The 26961-nt window shown below is 42.8% G+C and overlaps 4 protein-coding genes across 5 annotated transcripts; 2 read left to right on the top strand and 2 right to left on the bottom strand.

The window, feature by feature from the left end:
- Positions 1 to 241: 241 nt before the first annotated feature.
- On the bottom strand, positions 242 to 14272 carry kcnj9 (potassium inwardly rectifying channel subfamily J member 9). Its single transcript, XM_076022008.1, has 8 exons — positions 14025 to 14272; positions 12267 to 12673; positions 10683 to 10896; positions 8236 to 8437; positions 7399 to 7591; positions 5674 to 5871; positions 4821 to 4951; positions 242 to 3354 (listed from the first exon to the last, which is right to left on the bottom strand). The coding sequence occupies exons 2-8, from the start codon at positions 12562 to 12564 to the stop codon at positions 3088 to 3090; spliced, it is 1503 nt and encodes a 500-aa protein (XP_075878123.1). The 5' UTR covers positions 12565 to 12673; positions 14025 to 14272; the 3' UTR covers positions 242 to 3087.
- Positions 14273 to 17426: 3154 nt separating this feature from the next.
- eif3f (eukaryotic translation initiation factor 3, subunit F) lies at positions 17427 to 21654 on the top strand. Its single transcript, XM_076019686.1, has 8 exons — positions 17427 to 17586; positions 18504 to 18574; positions 18922 to 19001; positions 19088 to 19225; positions 19322 to 19413; positions 20888 to 21024; positions 21118 to 21231; positions 21499 to 21654. The coding sequence occupies exons 1-8, from the start codon at positions 17475 to 17477 to the stop codon at positions 21574 to 21576; spliced, it is 822 nt and encodes a 273-aa protein (XP_075875801.1). The 5' UTR covers positions 17427 to 17474; the 3' UTR covers positions 21577 to 21654.
- A 281-nt stretch (positions 21655 to 21935) lies between these two features.
- Positions 21936 to 23383, bottom strand: LOC142884173 (MICOS complex subunit MIC26-like). The gene is made up of 2 exons (XM_076019695.1): positions 23242 to 23383; positions 21936 to 22848 (listed from the first exon to the last, which is right to left on the bottom strand). Exon 2 carries the CDS (start codon positions 22743 to 22745, stop codon positions 22152 to 22154), a length of 594 nt encoding a protein of 197 aa, XP_075875810.1. The 5' UTR covers positions 22746 to 22848; positions 23242 to 23383; the 3' UTR covers positions 21936 to 22151.
- A 143-nt stretch (positions 23384 to 23526) lies between these two features.
- On the top strand, positions 23527 to 26676 carry dnaaf6 (dynein axonemal assembly factor 6). 2 transcript variants are annotated; one of them, XM_076019696.1, is made up of 7 exons: positions 23527 to 23611; positions 24286 to 24372; positions 24451 to 24517; positions 24642 to 24747; positions 25354 to 25450; positions 26291 to 26376; positions 26538 to 26676. In XM_076019696.1, exons 1-7 carry the CDS (start codon positions 23597 to 23599, stop codon positions 26665 to 26667), a joined length of 588 nt encoding a protein of 195 aa, XP_075875811.1. In that variant the 5' UTR covers positions 23527 to 23596; the 3' UTR covers positions 26668 to 26676. The 2 variants fall into 2 exon arrangements, with proteins under 2 accessions (XP_075875811.1, XP_075875812.1); XM_076019697.1 differs by lacking the exon at positions 23527 to 23611 and having other exon boundaries at positions 24055 to 24372.
- Positions 26677 to 26961: the final 285 nt, after the last annotated feature.

Raw genomic sequence — 26961 nt, 5'->3', positions numbered from 1 at the left:
AACTTAACGACAGCATCGTTGGGACTGAATTTGAACTAATGTCTGCATTTCAGGTTTCAGGTTGCATCAAAACCTGAAGAACAAGCTCAAAGATTCACATGAGTGAAAATTGTGTGTGAATAAAGTGTGGTTAATTCATATTATCATATTGGAGCAATGGCAAATTTCCAAATGAAAATAATTTTGGGATGTGTTCTTTTATGGATTGTGAATCATAAAACCAAAATCAAGCCAGGAACAATTTTCCATGTCAAACATTTATTCTCCCGCTATTCCTAAACAGAGGTCTTGAAGCTTTGGTTTGGGTGGTACAGTAAATACTGGGTAACAAAATCTTTGTTTCTATTGACTGTAAACCATCAAAAATAGTTTATCTGTAACAGACAGCAGTTTATTACCTACAACAGACGTGTTAAAGCCAATATTAAAAACGTCACATAAAATGACCACATATGGAGTGTACACAGCAGCAGAGGAAGTTGCCTTTAGAGCTAAACTGACCAGGACCCTGTTGTGCTTTTATTTTTAGTCCTACTTGTTCGAGGACAGGAGATATCTAATTCTTGTGCTACACACGCTAAATTGTTACCAAAGTGACACACAAAAATCCACTGCTAGCTCTCTCTCTGTGTCCATAGATTCAGATAAAACCCCTTTAATCACAATTTGACAGTGCAGTGAGCGTGAGCAATTCCAGTGGTATTCGGAAGAGGTTTGCTTCTTCCTGAAAGTCTCTAGACCAGGATCTGCAGTTCAGCCTCTTAACCTTAATGTGCTGATGCACAGGTGCACTTGCATGGCACTGTGACATTACCAGTTGACATGGTAACCAAGACGGCGTATTTCTGAGAAGAGCAAACAGACGATCCTAAGTGATACGAGGAATAAGAGGAGGCCAGTGCTATCTTTAAAGGGCAGGTACTACCTTTAAAGGATTTTGGACACGGGACCTACATTTCCAAGTCAGCCAATTTGCTATATATATCAGTGGAGACATTTTCAACTAGTAGTGGGCCGTCAGAGCCAGCTCGGCCTTCTCTGCTGGCCAGAGCTTATTTAGAAAAGCACATTTCCCCGTAAATATTATAATAAAGTTATTCTCCATAGTTTGTTCTTTTCACGTTTAATAGTATCGGCTTGATTGTGTTGCGTCCATTGCTGTGTATTACAGTAGAGTTCTTATCCAATCATATTTCAGCTAACCCGTGTTGTCAGGTTCTATGAAATCTGCCTCAGGCCAGCAAAATTGACATTGCAGGATCCTGTTTGCTGTAAGTGAACGTACCACCGTCAGCTGCAACAGCCAATCACATCTCGAGTCTGCAATACTAGCTGACTTTATGCTGAACTTCCCACGTACACCTCCTGTGATTGGATAAGAAGCCCTGAGAACCTGACAGACTGAACTTAACCCGGAGATCCCGTTAACACCACGGCGAACCCACAACGGCTGAAGGAGAAGATAAATATTTAGTTGATGAATCATCTGCAATTTATAATGTAAATAATGTGGCACATTGGTGAGGCAGCTGCGCCAACATGTTCAACTTTTTAATAATCTAATAGTTCAATTGTTTCTTTTTTGTCTCGGTCTCTTAATGCAAAATGGCAACAATGCGCAGTTTATTGGACAAGAGTTAAAGCTCTCAAAGTGTAGTTTTCTTGGACTTATTAAATAAAACCTTGTTGAGGAATCTCTTAAAATCACCTTTTATGTGTAAGTTTTGTCAGTAAAAAGGTCTTTCGTTCCTTGGTCTTAATTGTAATTTAAATGCTCTGGGAACTAAGTTTTGCTCGACTAGGTCACCTATAGCATAATGATCTATGGATTCTCAAACCTTTGTGTCCTATTGAGGGTATTATGAGGTGTATTCATTTTGGGCGGACTAAATATCAAGTCCCCGATAGCCCAGGCGTGAAATAGACGGCCTGCCACTGTTTTCAACAAATTTCTTCCTTCTTCCTTTCTTGCCTTGCAGAGTGTGCTGGGCTTGCTCAAGTCAACGGGTTCTGCTAGCCTGCCAATAAAAACAATCTTATCCACTCCACAGTATGGTGCCAGGCTATTGATGTAAATGTCTGTGTCGACGGAGTAAAGTCAGAAATAAAACGACACTTGCATCACGTTGCGTTGCGTTACACAGCAATATACAGCGGTTCTACCTCCTGTTGGAGATGGGCTACGGCAGTGGCAGACGGATATTATCTTGACTTTTGGCTCTTTTGTTTATCTGGGGCAGTCAGTTTTACAGCTGCGCAACCTGTTACACTACGAACCAGAGCAAACTAAAATTCTGCCACTGCTGATCAGTCTCACTGATGATGGTAACAGAGAAACAGCACACTGGCTAACTTGGAAATGAGGTGTACAAAATTCTGCCCCACCTCTTTTAACCTAGGGAAGACTCCAGAAAGGACTGGCCGAGTATGTTTACGGCCACTGTTTTGTGGAACGTAATAATAATGAAAACACATTTCAAGCACCAGCGCATTGTTGATATATTAAGTTTTCTAGTGTAAGCTAGTGTTAGCTAGAGCTACTCTTCCCACCTTATTAACACCTGATTGATGTACTATGAAGCATTGCAGTATTTTCAGCATATTATATAATATAATAATGTTTAAGTGATATTCATGCGCAGGTGTGAGAGTTGTCTTAAATTGTGAACAAACCAACAATGTGCACAACCACTTTGTCACCTTTTTGACCCAACAAGACTTGACCTCCGTCATTTTTAGCCCACAGGATACACTACAGCTACCATCCCGCACCCCCCCCCCCCCCCCCACCACCCAAAATAAAATAAAGCCTCGGATGCTATTTAAATATAGTAAAGGCAAAGGGTTTGTTGCTAAGAAGACAGAAAAGATCAAACTCACACATATGCACTGCAGTTGTGACAGAGAACATTGTAAGAACGGACAAAGGCATCAAAAGAAGGAAACCAAAAAAGAAAAAGAAAAAACAATCACTGCTTACAGATGTGGTGGAGTTCACTGGCAAATAAACCCTGGTGGAACTACTCGTTTGCCTCGAGTGAAGGATCCAAAATGACGTACTGGAGTTCCTTGTAAACATTCTGTGTTCTAGGCCTCTGACTCTGACTGGTCCGTGGCAACGCTGCCGTTCAACTCGCCCAGGCCAGTCTGCTCCTGGATGTCAGTCATCTCCCCCACAATGAACGTCGGCTCTGGGGCCTTGCCATCCGCCGAGCCACAGTCTAGCTGCTTGGCCGCCTGAGAGGTCAGGGTGGGCTCCTCGTCCAGCTTGCTGGAGATGGACCAGTAGAGGTGAGCGTCCAGTCTGGCTGCGGCCAGCGAGAGTTCTCGCGCTGAGCAGGAGGGCGTGTCCACCTTGATCCAACGAGAAGGACATTTTAAAATTAGTGCTGGTGAGTTGACGGGGGAAAAAAAAAAAGGTTGCACTCGCACAATTACTGGTAATGTTGGGAAAAGTAGTTCTACTACTTGAAGGTCCGGTGTGTAAAATGTTTAAGGAAGCCGGGTATTTAAGGTAGTACTCCATATTTAGGGCGCTGTCAGGCGGGCTTCCTTAAAAGATGGCAGTGCAAGATGGCGGTCAACTCGGAGCAAGAGATATTGCTCTTGATATATTCTTATATATAAGAGAACCATTCTAACGGTAAGAAAACCAAATTGCTTTTATTGTACTGCAAGTACACACACTTACATAAATGTATTTCTGGGCTGCATGTCTACGTCTGCTGTGACAAAATGGCTAAAGCATCTCTGGAAATATAATAACGATAATAAAGTCCAATTTCAAAACCATCCAATAAAACTCTTGCTTTTACATCTAATCACGACTTACAGATGTATATTTTTATCCCTAGTTTACAGCAGTGAATGCTAATAATAATGCTGATAATAAAGACGATGATAATCTGGTTTGGGTTCCAGTGGCTTCCTGCACTTCCAGAAGGGGAAAGATGTTCTTGAATGCTGTAAATCCCTGGTTTGTTCTGTTGCCTGTGCTGTGCACAGCCCTTTCCAAAATATCCACAGCATAAACACTGGCATTTCCCAGCATGCCACTGAACACGGCATGAGAACAAGACTCGGCGCTGAGCTCTTTGTTAGACACGTAGGTGGAGACAGGAATAGAGATGACAGTGAGAGTGCGTGCTTTGTGCACTCGCAGCCGTGTGCACAGTGGGTGTAATGTCTGTTTGCATCTTCTGACAAAATTGTTGGGTATGTTATGACTTTCAGATAGCAAGCTCGCTGCTGCAGCGTCGCTCTGCCCTTATTGGATCAGACGTCAGACGTTGTCACACACATTTCCCAGCACATTTTGGAATTCATTCTAACTCACTGAAGGTGTGTAAAATGTGGCTTGATTTATGATTTTTTTATATCGGTAAAAGTTGAACACACTCCAAAAACATGCATGCAAGTTGAATTGGAAACTCTAAATTGTCCATAGGTGTGTATGTGAGCGAGAACTGGCGACATGTCCAGGGTGTCCCCCTGCCTTCGCCCTATGACAGCTGGGAGAGCCTCCAGCAGACTCCTGCAACCCCTCAGCTAAGGAAGAAGCGGGTATGGAAGATGAATGAATGAATAAATATATATGTGTGTGTGTGTGTGTGTGTGTGTGTGTGTGTGTGCGTGTGTGCGTGCGTGCGTGCGTGCGTGTGTGTGTGTGTGTGTGTGATGAGGGTTAGCTGCTCCTAGTTAGCGGCCATGTTGTGCAGCCATTCTTTAATGAAGCCCACCTGACAGTGGCCTAAATAGCAAACGCACTCAGGTGGGCACATGCTACATCAGTCCCTTTTGTTTCTCCCTTCTTCAAATACCTCAAACGTGTGATGAAAAGCTCCGTAGTCAACATCAAAGAAGCCCTCCGCCAGTGACATCATGGGACTGAACCGGTGACCCCACTGCACCTCCTCAGCCAGGTAGGAGCTCCTCGCTTGGCACGTCATCCCTGCACGGACAAACAAAGCATCGGGAGGAGTAGAGAAGTTTACATGTTGGCTGATCCAGGCTCAGGTTTGATTGGGTTTTTTTTTTTAACATTTGAAGCAAAGACTGAAGCCGCCTTCAGAGAAAGATCTCATGGAAAGAATGAGATCAGAGAGGATCATGACCCCCTGAATAAATCTGACGCTTAGGGACACAGGAGAGGGATGAAGAGAGCGATAAACTACACACAGATGTACACACATGTAAAACATGAGGCGGAGGACAGGACATTTTATACGTTGAATGATTTGATCAGTGTAAATGGAATTATACTAATTCATCATGGGTCAGAGACTTGCTCAAGGCAGGATGACTGTCCACTGATGTGGACGTGCATCTACTCCATGTGGATTTCTCTCTTTTGGCTGCTGAGACATCAGCCTTCTCTCAACTAGAAAAAGCTATGTGAACTGCAGTAGTGCACTAGTTCTGCAATATAAGAATGACACACATGAGCTTAAGATAGATACAGTTTAGAATTTTTTGACCAAACAACAGTGGTTTGAGTGAAACATAATAAAATGAATGCGTCACAATATAAAAGCCTTTGTGCTAAATACTTTCGCCGCAACGAGGGAGCCTTTTCCCCCTCTTTCTCTATGACTATTTGAACTGTTAGGCACACAAAACTCTGAGTGATAATGAGAGTTAGTGACAATGTATAATTTTGAAGCCATTGCTCACCAGTTGCTTCCACCATTCCCTCCAGAATGACCACAATCTCAAAGTCCTCCTTCTCCAGCTGGGTCTGCGACATGTCCCAGAAGGGTGAGTGTGCATCAATCTCGTGGGAGATGACCAGCGGAGACACCAGGAAGAGACGGTCGTCCCCAGTCTCAAAGCCCACGCTTATGTCTGTCTGGTCCAATGGGATAAACTCCCCTGAAGAGATGACAGCAAATGAGTGAGTGAAAGCAGTCATTTTACGATACCATAAAACCCCTTGACTAGAATGATTAATAGGTTACTAATCCCAATTCCCGTAGTTCAATAAAACAAAGACTTATCTTTCTAAGATGAGAGCTTTTCTGACAAATAAAAAAAAAAACAGCTAGATTGGCCAAAACTTGCAAAATATGACAGCGAGCTGCCACGCCCCACTTATTTGCAAATTAGTGCATGGAAGAGATGCAGTTAGACATCAAACATGCTATTGGCAGCTGCATTTAGTTACTAGTTTGGTTCATTCAGACATTGAGGCTGCAAACGTGTCATTTCAAATCGTGATGTACTGTTTTTTATTCATGACTTGCTATGGCTGTCTCTCCAAAGCCACACCCCTGTGGAAACATTACCCATTGCATGGCGCAGCACGGACGTCAACAACCAGCTGTTGTGTGAACTAAAGACTCAGGTTTAACTGAATTGAGTGTATTCTATTCTATCCCTATTGTCTCCAACCGGTCGACAAGTACTCCTCTCCCCTCTCACCCCTGACATCAACAACTGCCACTCAACTGGATATTTTTTTTTTAGGGACCCTTCTCTGTAATTGCTAGAGATGGTTGAGATCATGAAAAAAAAAAAAAAAAAAAATCCCAGTCGATGATAGCAGCAGCAGCAGGTTGTGAAACACAAACGGCCACGCCACGATAAAAGACACTTTAATCACACTTTTTCCCCCAATCCGATGTTTGTTTTGCATTTGAGCAAGTTGCCCTCAGTACAACTACATGCCTGAAGGAGCCATGTCCCTGCCATGTGATTGGTCGATGAGCTATTTGAGGTAACTAGCAATTGAGGATTTAAATTTAAGTATCTGGCGAGTGTAGTTGTCTTTTTACTGCAGCCAAGTTTTAATAACATAGCGTTTTGCCACATAACATTTGATTTGATTGTTGTTTTTACATTTTAAATTCATTCATCCATCTTCTATACCCTCTTATTCCTATTCAGGGTCACGGGGGTCTGCTGGAGCCTCTCCCAGCTCTCTTAGGGCGAAGGCAGGGTGACACCCTGGACAAGTGGCCAGTTCATCGCAGGGCAACATAGACACAAACAACCATTCACACTCACATGCACACCTTTAGAGTCTTCAATTGATCTCACATGCATGTTTTTGGACTGTGGGAGGAAGCCGGAGAACCCGGAGAGAACCCACGCAGACACAGGGAGAACATGCAAACTCCACACAGAAAGGTCCCAGGTCCGGAATCGAACCCACAACCTTCTTGCTGTGAGGCGGCAGCGCCAACCACTGCGCCACCGTGTCGCTCCATTTTAAATTCAAAAGGCAAAAACAACCATGAACTGGAGCTGCCTTCTCACCTTCCTGGCTTTTCAGAGTGTCACAGAGACCAAGACACCCACCCATTCTCTCAGATCCTTATCTTCTTCCTCCTCCTTAGTGGCCAGTTGAGAAAAAAAAAAAAAGTTCTGTATATGAACAGTCTGCACTGGTAGTCTCACCTTCCTGAGTCTGTTTGGACTTGATGAGCTTGGCCCTCATGTTGGCGCCCACAATGTGGGAGCTGCGAAGGTCTCCCACTCTGAACATTAGGCAGAGTTTGTCGTCCCGCAGAGAGATGACGGCGTGCTTGGAGAACACCAGTGTCTCTGCACGCTTGTTGGGCTGCGAGATCTTCACAAACATGCAGCCGACCTGAGGAGCAGGAGAAGAAGAAGGAGGAGGGGAAAGAGTTGGAGGAGGAGAAAGGAGAAGAGGAGCAGGAGGAGGAAGAGAAGGAAGGGGAGGAGGGGGAGGAGGTTCCAAGTTCAGAAGGAAGATAATGCAACTGCATGTTTTGCTGCATGTTTTGCTGCAAGTGCCGCTGCAAAACATGCAGTTGCTGGCATTAATGGTCCAGTGTGTAAAATTTGGCTTGATTTATGATTTTTATACTGGTAAAAGCTTAACATGCTGCCCATAAATACATTCATCAAAGTGTATACTTGCATTACAATAACAAATAATTTGGTTTTCCTCCGTTAGACATTTCTTATGTATATAAGAATATACATAAAAGCAATAAGGATCTTGCTCCTAGTTAGCTGCCAGAGATGATGAAGATGATGATTTCACCACCACACACCCTTTGGGTCCTAAATGATGAGTAGATTATATGGCATGTTGAACATTTTCATTAAAATGGTAAAGTTACTGTAAAAATGCTTAATGGAAGAATAGCAATTCTGTCCTATAGAATTTTTATTTTTTCCCTTAAAAATCAAAACCCAGTCAAAGTTTTATTGTTGAACATCCGCTCATTTGCATATGCAGTCACATGTGCACTGGCGCTCACTCACCATGAAGGCATTGACCATTGAGCCGAGTATGGCCTGCAGCAGCAGCAGCATGGTGCCCACTGGACACTGGTCGGTGATGACGCGGTGGCCGTAGCCGATTGTGGTTTCTGTCTCGATGGAGAAGAGGAAGGCCGAGATGAAGCTGTTGACATTATTGACGCACGGCGTCCATGTCGCGTCCTCCAGATGGTCCAGATCACCCCTTGGGGAAAACACGGAGAAGAAATAAAGGAGGGGACAGGAGGGAATGTATGCAACAGCAACGGGCAATGCATTTCACACCTAGGCCATCAGTGACGTCCACCCTAAATTAAAACACCTCATAATATCCTCAAAATGACACCATGGAATCAATGGAACCAGAATCACTCTTATACGTCACATCACCTTCATATTAGTGGCCTCGTCAAGGAACGCTTTGTTTTTGGAGCATTTAAAATCACAATGAAGAGTAGGAACCTAAGGCCACTGATACTGTCAAAACGTCCAATTAAAAGGCAATTTCAAGAGATTCTTCAACAAAGATGAAGTCCACCAAAACTACAGTGAGCTTAAACTCTTGTCCAAACTGGTCCAATAAACTGCGCATTGTTGCCATCTTGTTTAAATTGTTTAAAACAAATGAGCATGTTGGTGCAGCTGCTGCTATGGTTGAACCAGATCTGCAGATTGAGTTCAGTTTTAGAGGTTCTCAGGGCTTCTTATCCAATCACAGGACGCATACGTGTGAAGTTCAGCGTAAAGCCAGCTCGCTGGTCTCAGCATCGCGGACTCGAGATCTGATTGGCTATCGCAACTAACTGTGGTGCGTTCACTTACAGCAAACAGAAGCCTGCAATGTCGATTCTGAAGGCCTCAGGCAGATTTCATAGAACCTGACAACAAGCTAGCCGATTGGATAAAAATGGAAGTAGCGCAACCAAGCCCAACCACCTGCCACTGGTATGCGAGGAGAGTGAGAATCTTTACATTTTAACATGAGGACGTGTGTTGCTGCAGCAGTTACAACACATTAGCTTTAAAGATCGTAAATAGAGAGACAATCTTGTGCTGTTCCTGCACGCTGAAAAGACCCCCCCCCCACCCCCCACCCCCCATACACACGGCACCTCCATCTCACATCACAGCCACCAAAGTCTGCAGCCTTTTTTTTTTTTTTTTTTTTTAGAAGCATCTTACTACACAGGCTAATGTCTCCAATCAACACCACTCGAACCAGAGTGGAGGGATTGAGGGGGGGGGGGTTTGAGGTCTGTCTAATTAATGAAAGTGGTGTTAAGTAATTTGTATAATGTCTGACGTTTATTGACCTGTGTTGGTGACCAGGGAATTGCAGCAACAGCGACGGCTTTCTGGCAAAGCTTAAGGTGGCCTGTAATTGATATATAGAGGTCAGGCTTTTATGGAAGGGACACGTTAGCTAATTGGAGCTGGGATCCAGCGCACACATTCCGTGAAGAGGGAACACTTCGTGATGAAGTACGCCGTAATATTATACTGCTTTGTCATCTGCTTTTTTTGGGGGGGCTGCAAGTTTTTTCTTTGTTTTTTCTTTTTTTTTTGGCTGTCGTTGCAGAACTGTCTCACGGCACCGGCCACTCGCTCGCAGCGCCGTCATCCATCTTAAGAGTAGCGCTTTCATTTAAGGAATTAGTTTGACATTTTGGAAAATATGACTGTCCCCTTATATAAAAGCAGCGGGTTTGATGAGAAGATCGATACCACTCGCATAGCTTTGACGATAAATATGCCATTGGGTGGGAGAGGGGTGTTAGCTTATTTTAGCATATAGACAGAAACGCTTGAAGGGACTCCATCTGTTGGTGGAAGATAAAACTATGAAACATGTCCCACTATTGTAGACTATATGGACATTCAGATTATCTCCTCAAACTTAATTTGTTTATTTGCCTTTCGTTGGTTATTCCTGTAACTATACAGTACCAGGATGGATTAAGAGATACTGGTAGTTGGAACCTTATCAAATATCACTAGACTCCATAAATGGCACATGAAAATAAATTCCTCTAGCAGCTGTTCCTCCATCTCTTTTCATTCTCTTCTAACAAAACTGCACTCACAACTTGAGTCATTTAATTAAGGGACACCCCCTGGCCCTTCGACTAAAAGATAGATTAATAATAGAATTAAGAATTCTATTAAAATTGGCTGTTAATTGTGTTTTAGCATTAACATAAGTTGTTGGTTTTTTCTTAGTTTTTTAGACAACAGATACCTTTTTTTAAATGGCTATAGTCTGAATGTGTTGGCAGTAACATTAAAATTAGTTAATGAGGTTGTTTGTTTGTTTTTTAAAGAAAAAAGAATAAGTTAACTGCACAGGCTAAAAAATATCAAAAAAGAAAAAAACAATCTATCAGAAGAGACAATCAAAAGAAGGAAAGAGAAAAGTCTGTCTCTTTTCTATACCTCTGATCACATCTTACCGACAGTAGGCTATGAGGTACCAGATGGCCCCAAAGAAGAGCCACGTGACGGCGTAGGCCATGACGAAGACAAAGAGCGAACAGCGCCAGTTGAGATCCACCAGTGTGGTGAAGATGTCGGTCAGGTAGCGGTACGTCTCCTGCATGTTGCCATGCTGCACGTTACAGCGCCCGTTCTTCTCCACGTAGCGCTGCCTCTTGCGCCGCGCCCGGGCTGGAGGAGAGACGAGGCCCACGGAAGGCGAGTCGCACAAGGGAGAGAAGAAGTAAAAGTGAAGAAAAAAAATCTCTGGTTACGTGAATGTTGCATTCAGGGTTAATTTACACTGGTTCCACTGTACACATAGGACACACATTCAAAACCGTTGGGAAAACTTGACAGACTCCGTGGAAGAAGAACCGAGGAAGGTGCCAGGAGACAGAAACTACGAAGGGAGATGTGTTGCAGCTCGCAGGCAAATACAGCTGTTCATGAAGGAATCGCAGAAATGAAAACAGACAAGTGGGAAAAATCAAACACTTGCAGTAGAAACACTGCAGTGCTCGACTTCGGTCACAGTAAAAACAGACTGGTTGATTTTATTGTATTTTATTTTATTTTAGCAAATTGCTTTCTTTTTTGAAATAGGACCACCCAAAAATACAAAATAATGAAAATCAAAATTACCTCTTCAAGTTTACATTGTGAATAAAGGTTAATGAGTGAGGATATTCACAATACATAGAGTACTGCTGTAATGTAAACTGATACGCCAGATGTGGGACGTGCGGTGGCTGTCGTGTTCAATCCATCTGGCTCATATTCTTGAACCTATTCTTGAATCTGGAATCTTTGATTAACTGGGTAAATTCAAACCTTTTTATTTTCATTTTGTTTTGTCTTTTTTCAGATGCAGCAAAGTGTTACAGATACTAAAGAGGAGAGCTACGGCACAGCCTGATGAACAAGTAACCACATAAAATGTCACAATCAGTGCGAGATGTGGCTCAATAGCTGTCCGTTAGAGGACATTGACTGATGCAGGACTCAAACCAAGATCAGGATTTACAACAGTAATGCCAAGGCTGTCCTGCTGTCTGGCTCTGAGTGCTGGAGAGGAACAAAGGATGTAAGATGTGAATAGAAATGGAAATGAGAGAGGTTGGTGTCTTCTGCAACAGCTGCTTGCGTAAAATCTGAAATATCTTTTGGCCAAAAAAGATCTCAAATGATGAATTTTCTAAGAAGACAGGCAGCTTGCATATATCCCTTAAAATTAGGGCTCAGATGGTTCGGTCACGTGTTGAGGATGTCCAATGAAATATTACCCCAAGTTGCACTGAGATGGACCCCGACTGGGAAAAGAAAGAAAGGAGGACCAAAGAACACCCGACAAAGGACAGTAATGATGTCCCAACCAGGATGAAGAGCATAAGTAAGTGAGTAAGTACTTATTCAGCTGAGTCAGTCAGTCCGACTGGAACATGGATGGCAGGCTAAGGGTTCCAGTAGTGGTGTTGTTGCAGGGACCTGGTTAGCCGTCTTCAACTCAAAAACCCTTTCACTGTATTTCATGCAAGACGACATTCACGTGGCTCACTCACCCCAACCAAATCGTCCCCTCTCCTTCTCCGTCCCCTGAGTTTTCTTGTGGTGCTGGTTGGCGTTGGCTTCCCGTTCGGCCATCTTGGCCTGGAACGACTTGTTGACCTTGACCGGGGGCAGTGGGGACGGCGCCGTCTCGGTCGTCACGACGTGACCTAGCTCCTGCGATACGTTGAAGACCCCCGTCGAGACAGTGGCCTCCGTGGCCACCTCCACCTCCTCACCGTCCCCTCTGTCCTCCACAGGGAGTGACAAGGAGTCCGGCCGTGAGGGCGACGCCGAGTTCTCCAGTGCCATGATTTGTGTGTCTGCGTTCTTGTGTATAAGTGTGAATGTTGACGTCCTCCCTATGACAGACTGAGTCCAGTGGCTGTTGAGGGCACCATTTAGCTAGCTTGTCTGGATCCTGGAACATGAGAGGGGACAAGAAAGATACATTATGTTGTGTTTACTGACACCTGTAACGGTAGTAATACTTGGCATGGCCAGTGGGTGGCCCATTAGGATGTTGAGCTAGAAAGACGGAAAGAAGAAGAAGAAGAGTTTGAGACCTGAAAGTGTAAATGTATGTGCCTGGAAACAAAAGTGGAGTAAAGTTCTGAACAGTGCACCTGGCTCTTTTCTTGTGACTGAACCACACTACACATTAGCAAACTCGCAGGTTGTTATTTTCTTTGTTTACTCTCGGCCCAAAAATATTTAGCCCGCTGTTTGCATTGTTTGCGCAAGTGAGGCGCTCTGATCTAGCATCCACATGCTCAGCTCAGGACAATAACTCATTGAGTTATTGCACACACTGTTTGCAAAGTGAGGCCTCACAAGAACTCAAAGTTAACTCAGTTTACTTTCCTAATCCCAAGGGAGTTCAATTAAAGGCTGGAGACACATGGTATTGTAGAGAAATGGTAGCAAACGCTGGTTCAGTGTATTTCTTGATGAATGAGGTCTCAGTCCCAACTAGTTTCCCAACTCTATTCCCTGTTCCTACTTTAAAAACTGTAAGTACACAGTTGTATGCTGTGAAGAATTGGCTTCCTGTCTGTATCTAAATATCTAAATTCCAATCACAGGCCGGAGGTGGAGGGGGGTGGGGGGGGGGGACAGTAGGGGTAATTAATCACAGGGTCTATTCAAATAAACTGTCTCAAGGTAAATATGATTAAATATAGAGTACAATTATGGTGTGAGCTCCTTTTAGAAAGACCTGATTTTACACTCGTGCATTTTTCATAAGGCTTCTTCCTTTGAGGTGTGCGTGTGTGTGTGTGTGTGTGTGTGTGTGTGTGTGTGTGTGTGTGTGTGTGTGTGTGTGTGTGTGTGTGCGTGCGTGCGTGCGTGCGGGCCCAGCCTATGGAAACGTTGGAGTGCACTCACAGTTCTTTATAACAGCGGGGACTGATTCTGCAGCCTTGCTGCTTCTTACATAAGTCCTACAGGTATAGAGATGGGATTACATATGCATGTGGACAAGGAAGATATGAAGTGGCTCTACAAATGTGTGAACAGTAAAATGGAGTCCTGGTCCCCCGTTGCCATGGGTGATGGTGTTGGTCCGTTTGAGGGGGTAAGGCTGATGGTTACAATCAACATGACGCACTGAGGCTTGATGGATGGCTCGCAGATAACCTCGACAGGGAGGGTTTTTTTATTTTCCAGCCCACGGGCTTCAAACAGCGGACGGCATCGCTTGCTCAGAACGAGTGGCGGGGGGAAAAGAAGAAGAAGAAGAAAAAAAGAAGAAGACAAGAAAATCTCACCTTCTGAGTGTAGCAACTGGTAGATTGTCGCCAGAAAGACGTGGAACCAGCAGGCGTTCTCTCACAAGCAAAAGCCCGAAAAACAGGTCCGTGAACGAGCCACGATCGACTGATGGGAATCGATGAAATCCATTTCTGGTGCTTCCCGGCGACGTCCAGTCCGCTAGTTGTATTTATTCGTTTATTTCGGACGAGCAAAGACAACCTTAATCCGACCTCACGTGAGCGACAAGAAGAAGAGGGGAACGCGAACCGTGCATCCGGCGTGCGCAACACACACACACACACACACACACACACACACACACACACACACACACACACACACACAAACAGCGGTGCCGCAGGCGAACCAAATGTGTTCCTACCGCACAAGGGGGGAGTGAGTCGGGCAGCGGACGACACAGGAAATGGTGGCGGCAGAGCGAGCCGGCAGCAGCGCGGTGAGCAGCTCCATCAGCTGTGCGCCGTCCTGATGATGGAGTCAGTCAGGTGTGGAGCCGGCGAGCGGTGGCGGGCGGCGGTGGAAGACGCTGTCACCAGCCCTGTCCTGCCCCCCCCCTGCGTAGTCTGCCTGCCTCCTCTCCTCTTCTCTTCTCTCCTTTCCTTTCCTTTCCTTTCCTTTCCTTTCCTCCTCCTCGCCTCCAGCCACTGCCTCAGCCTCCAGCAGCTGCTGACAGCAGAGGGTCTGCTGCTCAGAGAAGGAGGAGGAGAGGCGGAGGAGGAGGAGGAAGAAGAAGGAGAAGAAGATGGGGACACCGTGGAGGCCACTTTGTGTGACGCAGTTAGCTAATAAACACTGCGCGGCGCTTGACGTTTGTACTGGGGAATTACCGTTGGTCCAGGTATACCAATGTTTAAAGTTACGAACATGGTCTCATTTTAATTTTATATTTTTAGCTTCTCACCAATTAGCAAAACCAGATGTCAAAAATACAAGCACCCCCCCCCCCCTCACTTAATTTAATCAGAACAGAGAACCATGAGCTACATTTGAGGGTGAGCTGTACAAACACTCGGGTCTCTTTTCATTTAGACAAGTATATAAACGTAATTAGCCGCTATAAATATTTAACACTTCAGATATTGCAGTCGTGCGTCTTCACATCAATCACCGTCACGCTTGGCTTTACTCCCAATAGTTTTCAGGCTGCAGATAACGGGAGTGTACTACAGTAGGAGCAGTGACGTATATACGCCACAAATGGAAAAGGGGGCCGTACGTGTTCAGTAGGTATGTAGGGGTTGTCCTTCCATATATGGTTTGTGGACTGTTTCTTCTTCTGTATACGGATGTGTGCAACAATATAAGATCTGTTCTATTTTATTTTTGTCTTCTGCGTTATTTTTTTGTGATTCTTATGGGACATTATCTGCACACGTCATCTTGGCTGTGTGGCATGCTTTGCTTCCTGCACCGTTAATAGTGGTGGAGGAGCATCGTCACTGGTGCTCCAGCAGTTAGAAGGATCTTAATAGTGAGCGGCTCCACTTGAAATAAGAAAAGATGAAGATGTTGTGTGGGTCTGAATGTTGACACCGGTGGATGGGTGATAATACACCAGTGTGTGATAGCACGCGCAGTGGTGTTGAGCTGTTTATTGTTTTCTCGTGAAAGACGGAGGAAGGTTTTGACCCATCGCGTTGCGGTTCCAAGATGATGAAGATAGTCGGGGCCATGAGAGAGTTTGAGGTCAGGGTGTTCTGGGGATAACTGTGACGTGTGTACAGTGCTATGGCTAACAGTATCCCAATAAATGACCAAGAATTTGCAATAAACTGAAAATTCTTCTGAACCCCTAGCCAGATGAAAATGTGCAGGGGTTAGAAGTGGATGACACTGCTCCAGGGCACAAGACTGGAGAGGTGCGGGAATGCAGTTATTGTAGCAGCAGAATTGTTTTAATTTTTTATTTATTATTTTTTACCTCATGGAGAACAGGAAACTTTAGGTAGAGGTTTTTTTTTTAGAAATTAAATGGACAAACACATTTTGAAGGCAATGATACTAAGGCCAAATATTACTGTAGTTTTTCTAAATTTTGTTGCATCGATGACTTGTCAAGACCAGGTCAACAGTGTCGACCTTTATAGATGCTCATCCTAACTGTGATGCACTTGAGTCTAGTTTTGCATGTCCAACACACCGTTGTACTACATCATAGAAGTTTTGCCATTTGATGCACTGGCCGGAAAGGCACTGCTTGCAAAGCAGCAGACCACATGAGTTTGTTAAGGTTTTTCTTTGAAAAATAATAGCTATTAAATTCTGAAAAAAAAATGCAAACTTAAATACCCTGGCAGAAATCAATCGTGTCTTTCGACTCCTCAGTTATAGGGTTATTTTGCGTAAGGTCACCTAGAGGATGCTGCACTGTTTCAGTTGCCCACTGATATAGAGTCCACTAAGCCAAAGCTCGACTGAGTCTAGCCTTTAATAAAATTTGGGTTATGCATAAGAGTGATCTTGTTGTAAAGAGGAAGGAAAGTTTGAGGTGACGTTTACTACACATCTTTCATGTGTCCAGTTTCCACGTGTGTAGCCCACATTCACATCAATCCCAAAATATCACTGTGCAACCAAGTTAATTGTCTTCTTTTCATAAAGTGCCTTTTAATAGAGAAATTCACATCAATGCCTCCCATTTATTTATTTATTTGTACCATGATTCCTGAGACAATATATAGATTTAAAGAAAGAAATTATACAGAAAGTACTGGACAGGTTAAAACAAAAAATAAAAAACAACAAAACAAAAACAAAATGGTCTTATTCAAGGAAAACCTCCCCAAAAATAAAGATAAAATAACAAATAAAATAGAATACTCAAAATTCAAACAACAACAACAATACAAATACCATATTATAAGACAAAAAACAGGATAAAATTAAGAAGAAAAAAAGTAACATTTCTTCATTTTCTATGCACAATATGTTAATAATCTTGGAAAACAGTTAGGCACCAACAACAATGTGTTTAATTTTATCAGATTAGAATTGTATTGATCACAGAGTTGCACCAGCTATAAGAGAACATGATTGTGTCCAAAAATAATACTCTGCAGTGTGTGTTAGATTTAATATATTAGAATCAAAAGAGAGTGTGAATAAAACAACTTTCCCTCACAAAATAAGAAAAATACACAGTATACAGTACAAGCAATTATCATGTAATAGAGATATTTTACAGGTATTTTAAGTTAAGTTGTTCTGACCGTTTATGTAATAAACAAGCGCAATAATAATAATAATAATAATAATAATAATAATAATAATAATAATAATAATAATAATAATTTTTCTACATCGGAACTAAGAAAAGAAAAAAAAGCATCGTCCAATCAGAAGCAAGTATGGCCGGAAATTGTAAGAAGTGGGCGTGACTTGTAGAGGACGTGGATTGTTGCGTCTCTGGTCCTGCAGCGGGACTCCTCTCTCTCTTTCCCAAGATGTCGGTGTACGGACCTGTGGTGAAAATTCATCCCGTTGTTCTCGCCTCCATCTGCGACTCATACGAGCGGAGAAATGAAGGAGCGAGCCGTGTTATCGGGACACTTTTGGGTAAGCAGAATGTTGAAACCTTTTCCTGCTGTTGTTCGATCTGCTTTCGGACGTAACAACGGACGGTTACAAGGCTAACATTAGCTTAAGCAGCTAACGCACGCTGGTTCAACCCAGTTCCGGTGATACCTACCGGCCGATTACTGTTTGTGAAGGATCACTGTTTAAACTGATTAAAGTAATCAAGTCAGTCAAATGATACCGTCTGTATATTTGAGGTGATCAAAGTAAGTGTTCACATTTAACGATCTAACGTGTGTTCGTAATTTGTGTGGGTGAATGTTGTTGTTAGCATTGCTATGCGCTAGCGTCCGACATCAGTAGGTAGTGTAAACGGTTTGTAAAGCTAAGCCAAAAAATTTGATCAGCCATGTAATTTTCAAATGGGCTCAGTTTTTAGTAAAGCATTGTGTCGTATCTCAGTAGCTCAAGAAGTTCGGCAGGTCAAGACGACGGTGTTGTCGCAAAGAGTTCCCATCAACAGCAGAAAAAGAGGAGACTGTAACGATAAGGAAAAATGCTGACTGAAATTAAGGTTGGGAGGTGAAACCGAGTTTGGGAATGCGAGAACAAAAAGGCAGAACATTGACAATAAACATCGACTTTATTGGGTTTGTTTTTGTCAGTTCGATGAGGGGGAAAACAAAAAAAAAACAATGAATGCTTTCGTTTACATTTTCTGATTTGGCGAGAACAGCGCGCTTACTTCGCAGGAAGTGTCCGCGTTGCCACCGGAAGAGGTAAACGTAAACAGAACCGCTGGATGTGGGGCGAATGTGTTGGGCAAGCTGCAGCCATTATTGTAGGACAACTACATTACAGAACCCTGATTGATGCATGAGAATGATAAATGATAGTAGAAGTAATGATTGTAACAGCAGAAATATACTGATTTGATGTCCTTTTTGTCTTTTCAGGCACTATTGACAAGCATTCCATCGAGGTGACCAATTGCTTCTCAGTTCCCCACAATGAGTCCGAAGATGAGGTATGTCCAGCATGTTATCTAAATGATCTGCCGTATAATTAAACAGATCATAGAGATCTTTAAACTTTCAGAACCATTTTGAATACGTTTGACTGGATAGTGGAAAAATGAATAATATGATGATCATATTTAACTGTAATTGACCACTGGTTATAATGTGGCGGGTACCAATCTAACTGTATGATAATTCTACAGCCTGTGGCTTTCCACAGGGAAATTAAGTTAATGGAATTATATATTTTCTTACGCATCAGTGTCCACGTAGAGATTTCATGAAATGATGTTGATTTGGCTTCTCTGTTGTTGTTATTTTGTTTTTTTAATAAACTTTTCATCTTTGCGAACAGGTTGCTGTGGACATGGAATTTGCAAAGAACATGTATGAACTCCACAAGAGGGTTTCAGCCTCTGAGGTCATCATTGGATGGTACGTTAAGTGGTCAAAATTGATCTTTCTGTAGAATTGGTTGGGGTCAATTTCGGTTCTGACTGTTTTTGCATGGTTTGTCACAGGTATGCCACAGGCTTTGACATCACAGAACACTCGGTGCTCATTCACGAGTACTACAGCCGCGAGGCATCCAACCCAATCCACCTGACTGTGGACACAGCACTGCAGAGTGGAAAGATGAACATCCGCGCCTACGTTAGGTTGGTTCATAGTCCTATCATACGCAATGTAAATGTACTTATATGCAGATTGGAAGTGTGTTTTCTAAAATAATATTGGTGGTCTCTCCCACACAGTGCCCAAATGGGTGTGCCAGGAAAAACCGTAGGTGTGATGTTCACACCGCTCACAGTCAAGTACATCTTCTATGACACCGAAAGGATCGGAGGTAAAGAAAAAAGTAGCTTTGTTTGGTGTTCAATTTGACACTTTGAAATATCTTCCCTTGACCTCCTCTGGACACAACAACCATTTATTGAAAATACTAGGGATGGGAATCATGGGTTTATTTTGAGGAAAATCAAAGTTCTATGAGGGTAGTTTACTCTCCCAAAAGGTGAACCTTGCAACGTTTACACTTCCCACTGTCAATGTACTTGAATCTAAATCATAATGTTTATTTTTTTTTCTCAGTACAAGCATCATTGAGCTGTCACACTCCCATCAGAGTCTTCATGCCTCAATTCACATGTGTGCTGCAGGCTCTTGTATTAAGCGCAACTGATTGTTGAACCCAGATAGAAAAGTTGGATTGTTATTTAACACACACACACACACACACACACACACACACACACACACACACACACACACACAAGGTCAACTTTATTGTCAAATTTGCAATATGTACTTGACATACAGCAATAGATGAAATTTCTGTTCTCTCGGACCCCCGGTGCAGCAAGTAATCCATGATAAATAACTAAGAACATAAAAAAACGAAATCACCAGTAAAACTGTACAGCAAAACCAAGTAAAAACTACTCAAGAACGACAATCACAATATTGACAATCCAAACCGTGTAAACAGGGGGAAAGTGTATGAGGCCCAGAGTCACTGGTGGGGGACAGAGGGGGGAGTTGAGCACCCTGACTTCCTGGTGGAAAAAAAAACTGTCCTTGAGTCTGCTGGTTTTGCCTCGGAGACTCCGCTGTCTCCTCCCCAACGTCAGCATGCTGAGGAGACAGTGAGATGGGTTGGTAGGGTCACCTGTAATCCTGGTGGCTTGGCGGGTGTGGTAAATGTCTGATAAGCTTCTCAGCTGCATTCACAGTGCGCTGCAGGGTTTGGCGGCAGGAAATGGTGCTGGCACCGTACCGCACAGTGATGCAGCTGGTCAGGACACCCGATGGTGCCTCTGTTGAAAGAGTACATGCTGGGGGTCGGGGCGCTTGCTCTTCTCAGTTTCCGCAGAAAGTAGAGGCGCTGTTGTGCTTTTTTGGCCAAAGAAAGGTTAATTTAATGGCAACTCCAATTTTTTTAGCGCGCCACACAGTTGCAGAATGTCTCAGTGGTATTGCAGTTTGATGAAGCGCACAGCAGTTTTTGCAAGACATCAATAAGGGAGTCAATGACCAGAATCACAAATGGTATTTGCATCGCTGAACAGTGCAGTGCATTCACAGTATTGCCTAAACAGACTCTTTGAGTCATTATCAATACAAAATAGACTTTACAGATGAGCTGGCTGCTCACCAAACAGATAATGCCATACATTAAGACACACTGTAGTTGTATTTGCAATATTTTTGCGAACACGAAAACATGGCATTCAGATAATTGTAATTGTGAAATAATTGTGCGTTTTGTTTCTCTGTCTAAGTGGTGTCGTTCTTAACACTTCCATCTGTCTTTTTCACAGTGGACCTTTTACAGAAGACACGTGTAACTCCAAATCGCACCAAGGGGCTGACCTCTGACCTTTGTCAGGTGGGTGGCTCCGCTGCCAAGGTACAGGACATGCTGACGACAGTGCTCGCATATATCGAGGACGTGCTGGTAAGTGTGGAAAACAATGAAATGGAAATGCAAGAATGATCAGTTCTTTTCTTTCTGTAGAATTGTGTTATAGCACTGCTCAATCTGTTTCAGTCTGGTAAAGTGGCAGCAGATAACAGTGTGGGACGCTTCTTGATGGATCTGGTCAACAAGGTCCCCAGTATCTCCCCTGAGGACTTTGAGAACATGCTCAATTCCAACATCAATGTAAGAGGCTTCTCATCTGCTAAACATTTACTTTTTATTGTACTTAAAAAAAAAAAAAAAAAAAAAAAACTGAGAATTCCACCCATCCTATTTATGCAGTTAAGCTTGTTCTGAACAGGTTGTTACATAATTAATTACAGTAAACAGTTTGGTTCCTCTCTTATGGTTCAGGGTTTTTAACATGACCTTGTTGCTTATACTGCTGAGTTGTGATGTAATCTACTATGCTCAATAACTTAATAAATATCATTTGTTTTACTTTTTCAGGATCTATTGATGGTGACTTACCTGTCCAACTTAACCCAGGCACAGATTGCTTTGAACGAGAAGCTGGTGCTGCTCTGAGGGAAATTCTTCAAAGTGATTTATATTTAACTTTTGTCTTTTTTTTTGGCTGACATAAATAAATTTGTTTAACAGTCACACAGTGTTAATCTTGTCTTTTTGTCAGACTCCATTGTGCAACCAATCTATATATTTATTCCAACACTGATTGTCTGTGTCTCAATTGCAGAGTTGATCATTTTTCTAGGACTGCAAATCAGTCATTTCATCCACACCTATACACATATACTATTACAAATTGTGAGAGCTGTAATTAGTTAGACCAATAAACATCAGTGTTGCTGAGCTGCATTGTTTTTGAAATGAGCATTGGAGTGGATTTGTACTGTGAATTATTGAAGACAGAGGCAGAGAACAGCTTGTTTAAAACTACATTTTTAATAATATAAGACATTAGCTTTGCTTACATTCAGTTCTACATAAATATACATTCAAATCACACTAGATTAATTGGTTTATGTTGCAAACAGCCCTTGTGAGCGGCTATGCCCGGCCTGAGTAGCATAGTGCAAAAAGTGAGCATCAAAAATAATCACGTGAGCCCCGATTGAAGGTGGAGTCTCTCGTCGTTATTACTATTGAGCTGTTGCTGTATCTAGCGGGCTTCCTCTGGGTTCACCCTCTGACTCTTTGGCCTCTTTGGCTTTGGTCGGAGGCTTGAAGATTCTCTCCACGGCAGCGTATCCCTGCACAGCTCGCTCGTACACGGAGTCTCCCGTGGACTTGGCGATGTTGGCAGCCTGCTCCGGATAGTACAAGGAGGCGCTTATGGTCATAAGGGCCGCCGGGTAGAGAAGCCTCTTGATCCTGGAGCGCCGAGCAAGGAACAACCCCAGGATGCCGGTGAAACCGATCACTCCTGCCCGGGGATAGAAGTCCTTTGGCGGATTCTTCAGGTAGCCGTACGTGTCTCTCCCAGCCTGGATGCCGCTCTGAACTTTGGGTTTAATTTGGTCATAGGTGACCCGACACCACTCAGTGTATGGCTCGACGGACTTCCTGACTGTAGCGACGCTCTCCTCCAGCCGACCCGCCTCGGGCTCCGCGAACCGGCCCTGGTTCTGCTCGGGAGCGGTGTAGAGAGAGAGCTGATCCTGGTGCAGCGGAGCGATCGACGCGTTGTCGCATTCTCCGTCAGCGGCGGCGACGGTGACCGGCTGGAGACTCATGGCTCGTGGTGTTACGACGGCGTTCGCCCGTCCCGTCAACAATCGCAAACATCCCGCGGGAGCGCGCACACGGCCACAGCAGTCGTTCCTTGTAGCAACCGATCTGTATTTGATGTATCATCATCAAGTAACAGTTTTATGAGGACCTGAGTTGTTTCCCCACCATACTGCACTCAGCAAAAACACTTCTAAACCACAATATTTCACTACAGGTGCAATAAAACAACTGTTTCTAAACGCAACATTTTCAACATCTATTTATATATGTAAATAATTTGTATAGATAGTATTTCTTTATTTCCTTATAATTTTCTCTTTGCACTCTTTAATGCTCTGTATATATCTCTGTATATGCTGCTGTAACTATGCAAATTTTTCCCAATGTGGGATAAATAAAGGTAATCTTATTCTTATAACGACATCAATAATCACAAATGTATTAATCACATTGTTACATTAATCCTCTTAAGTTCACTTATGACCTTATTATACATACCTTATACACTAACACAGGTCTATACTAGGTGTATTGGAACTTCTGTTCTCTATGCAACCAGACAATCTTTCTATTTCCTGAGCTTCGGCGCTTATCCCAAATACAAATATAGTGAGAAGGTGGGGTGTGATTTTATCAAAAGACTGAGACAGGCTGTTAAAAATACACAACTTTCCACTTGTCACATATTTGGGTACAATAGACACATCACAAAATCAGAGTTCTGAGGTTTCTTTTAGAACTTTGAGATTAAAGTCAGTGGTGTCGCCACCAAAGGAACCAATATTCAATAGGGGGACAGTCTAAAGACAGATTTTTATGTGTTTGAAGTGTCTGAGAAGAATACATATCATTTATGGATGAGTATAATGTAAGACATTAAAATACATTTTGTTTAATAACCTATTGGTTGCATGTTGCAAATGTTTATCGTAATTTCATATACATTAACCAAAGTTAAACTATATATATATATATATATATATATATATATATATATATATATATATATATATATATATATATATATATATATATATATATATATATATATATACATATATATATATATATATATATATATATACATATATATAACAGACGATTAACAGACGCAATACTGCCGAACGACTTGTGGTCGCTCACTTCCGGTAAGGCTGTGCACGAGACATCAGCGATATCCGTTCAGGACACGTTATGATTACAATTCTCAGCATAACACCTACACAGCGCTACCTGTCACCTTCAACATGATCTCTGCAGACCATGTGTTTTCACTACGGTGTCCCTTAAGAGACATATTGAATTCGCGAAACCGGCCAAGCTGACGTGAATTTCTTGCGTGTGACGTCAGCACTTTTCGTTGTAGCCCGGTCGTTTCCAAGGCAACACAAAGCGTCAATTGGAAATATCCGTGAGTCGAATAGCAGTAGCTGCATGTAACTACATTCAGTGGTTTTCTCTCCAGTCAGGGTCCAACGTTTCTTTTTCTCTTGGAATAGTAACAACACAATAATATAATACTCGTCTTTTGTTCTTATGGAGTCATTTTCAGTGTCATCTGCTCAAAACATAGAGGCTCTGTCTGCCTTGTTATCTAACCAGCAGGATGATGAGGATGAAGAGCTTGAAGTAAGATGAACCAAAGCTTTGAATCAAGAAGTGTTAGTTTTATCCTGTAATTATCATGCTTCAATTTAATTGTGACAGAATGTATCAGCCACAGCTCGGCTGGGTCCTGGAGACATCGGTCCTCAGCGTAAAAAAGAGAAAGAAGGTGATGCCAAGTTTTTTTTTTTTGTTTGTTTTTTTCATTTGTGAGATGTGACTTGTTTAAGTACCTATCACGGAATTTTAAAAGATAAAATGGAATTTGAATTTGTGTCCACATTGACTTTTAGTGTCAAATGCCTATTTGAAGAAGAACAGCAAGGATATCTGGAGTGAGGAAGAGGTGACAGAAGGCTCCCAATACGATGATCTCTCTGACCCCCGTCCACTGCCTGAGTAAGAAGACACTTTGAAAATGTGTCTCTTTTCTCTCTTTACTGAGAATTATCATTGCATTTTTTATTTAGATTTTTAAGAATGGTACCAATTTTCCAACAATTCACGTTAACTGTGGGTTTGATTCCAGGTCTGTATCCTTTTTGGTGTGGAGTATATATGGTATCCTTGTGGCTGTGTGGGTTCTCTCTGGGTCCTCCCAACTTCCTCCCATAGTTTGAAGACATGTACATTGGGTGCATTTTGGAACTCCAAATGGAAACTTGTTGTGAGAACAAATGCAAATTTGTTGTTTGTCTTTAAACACGATAAACTGCCGACTTGTCCAGGGAGTAAAACACCCTGAGTGCAGGTTAAGCAGTGATAGAAAAGGGATAAATTAATGAATGGATGCCTTGTGTGAAAATATATTCACAGTGGACAGTGAGTTATCACAATTTAATACCGCATTTTCACACTGTCTCGACCGCAGCTGATAAAAAAACTTGTATGGTTGTTCCCCATTGATTGAGTCTGAAAGGATGTCAAACGACTCTCAAGGAATAAGGACTATGTTGACTTGCCCATATTCCCTCTTGAGTGCATGTTTAACTTTTTTGTGCTCAGGTATGACATCATTCTGCAGCAGAGTGTCGGGACAGAGGACGTTTTCATCGGCTTGAGTGGAAAGGATCCGTCTTCCATGTGCTGTGAGGCCATGCTGGTAATCTTATATTCAACTTATTTATCAAGAACATTGATTGGGGGAAAATATGTGTGGTCAATGGAAGTAAGAGGCCGGATAATAAAGACAAAGAAGCTTCTTATAATACAGTCCAGAAACACTACACATGCAACAAATATAAACAAACTACAAACTATTTTTAGGCAGTATATGAAGCGGCTGTTGGTTCACCGATAGAGAAGAAAATATCCAACTTATGTCAACACAAGCAGCAAGTTCATCAAGATTATCATGAATTGTTATATATTATTATAGTGTTATTAGTAGTCGTAGTATTTTCTTACACAATAAAATGACATGAGCCAAAGCAATTCATAGCTAAGTAGCAATTCATGCTACTTATATGGGATGAGGTGTTGCACCCTAAAAGTACATGACAGTTTTGGAGCACCAACACTGGAAATATCTGCCTTGGTCTCTGAAGACGCATCCATCACTTTGGAGTGGCTAATGAGACTAAATGGAGTATTGCAGAACACGATGACTCCTCAGAACTGCTGGTGTTTAAGGTGAAGGGCAAACATCAGCATGAACTATTTTTACGCCTTCAAGTGGAACCGGTCGGGAGGGAGATCAGACACTTTCATCTAGTATATTCTGTGATGATTAAAGTTTTATTATCGGGACAAATGACTGCATCAACACTCGTAATACAGTGCACGTCCTCAGAGATCTTTTCGGACTGTGCATTCACGAGGAAACTGCGACATCCTTCAACAGCTGCGTGAAGAACCTTTTATAGACTACAAACCCTTTCCCCCTCTTTTTTTCGACACCATGCATAATATTAAATATGCACACTTTCCCCCCCACTGACAGGTTAAAGTCAAACTGCCAGGGACAAAAGCAACAGACGTGGTCTTGGATGTAAAAGAAAAGTTCCTTGATCTCCGGGCACCAAAATAGTAAGACTGTCTCTTGATTATTCTCTTTCACATCCAGTCCCCTGAAGACAAAAACCACCCCACCCGACTACTGCTTTTTCCCTAACGTCCTCCTCCTAATATCTCCTCTCTTCCAGCTGCTCCCGCCTTACACTAAACTTGTCTTCATCTCCTCGTTTCAGCAAACTGGGCCTTCATCTCCCATATCCGATACACAGTGACAAGGGAAAGGCTCAGTTCTTCAGCGAGAGGGAGGAGCTGGAGGTGACTCTCATGGTGAAGCATTCACTGGACTTCATCAACAGGTGTTGACGAAGAACACAAACATTCAGGAGAAGATAAAAAAAGAGCACAAACTTGGACGAACCCCTCATCACATTCTAAGTTTGTTGATTGTCATGGACTGTTCAATTCACATTATTGGAACCTCAGTAGATTAAACCGCACACACATGCGACGGTCCTCTCCGGGTTCTCTGGTTTCCTCCCACAGTCCAAGACCATCCATGTGAGGTGAAGGGTGTCACCCTGACTTTGCCCTATGATCGCGAGGATACACTCCAGCAGACCCCATGACCCTGAGTGCAGGAACAAGCGAGTATTGAGA

Source organism: Nelusetta ayraudi, unplaced genomic scaffold (assembly GCF_046127955.1).
Source record: "Nelusetta ayraudi isolate G7.1 ecotype Tasmania unplaced genomic scaffold, CSIRO-AGI_Nayr_v1 ptg000011l, whole genome shotgun sequence".
NCBI lineage: Eukaryota > Metazoa > Chordata > Actinopteri > Tetraodontiformes > Monacanthidae > Nelusetta > Nelusetta ayraudi.
Note: the sequence above shows the minus strand (reverse complement) of the source record. Positions and strands in the feature narration are given on the sequence as shown.

Coding starts and splice junctions, on each gene's coding strand:
- dnaaf6 (XM_076019696.1), top strand. Junction 24,748..25,353: donor GACCCCCGTCCACTGCCTGA/GTAAGAAGACAC, acceptor TTTTGTGCTCAG/GTATGACATCATTCTGCAGC. Junction 25,451..26,290: donor TGTGCTGTGAGGCCATGCTG/GTAATCTTATAT, acceptor CCCCACTGACAG/GTTAAAGTCAAACTGCCAGG.
- kcnj9 (XM_076022008.1), bottom strand. CDS start 12,564: ATGGCACTGGAGAACTCGGCGTCGCCCTCACGGCCGGACTCCTTGTCA. Junction 10,897..12,266: donor GAGGGGACGATTTGGTTGGG/GTGAGTGAGCCA, acceptor TCTCTCCTCCAG/CCCGGGCGCGGCGCAAGAGG. Junction 4,952..5,673: donor GGGAATGGTGGAAGCAACTG/GTGAGCAATGGC, acceptor TTGTCCGTGCAG/GGATGACGTGCCAAGCGAGG.
- eif3f (XM_076019686.1), top strand. CDS start 17,475: ATGTCGGTGTACGGACCTGTGGTGAAAATTCATCCCGTTGTTCTCGCC. Junction 19,226..19,321: donor AACATCCGCGCCTACGTTAG/GTTGGTTCATAG, acceptor TCTCCCACACAG/TGCCCAAATGGGTGTGCCAG. Junction 19,414..20,887: donor TGACACCGAAAGGATCGGAG/GTAAAGAAAAAA, acceptor TCTTTTTCACAG/TGGACCTTTTACAGAAGACA.
- LOC142884173 (XM_076019695.1), bottom strand. CDS start 22,745: ATGAGTCTCCAGCCGGTCACCGTCGCCGCCGCTGACGGAGAATGCGAC.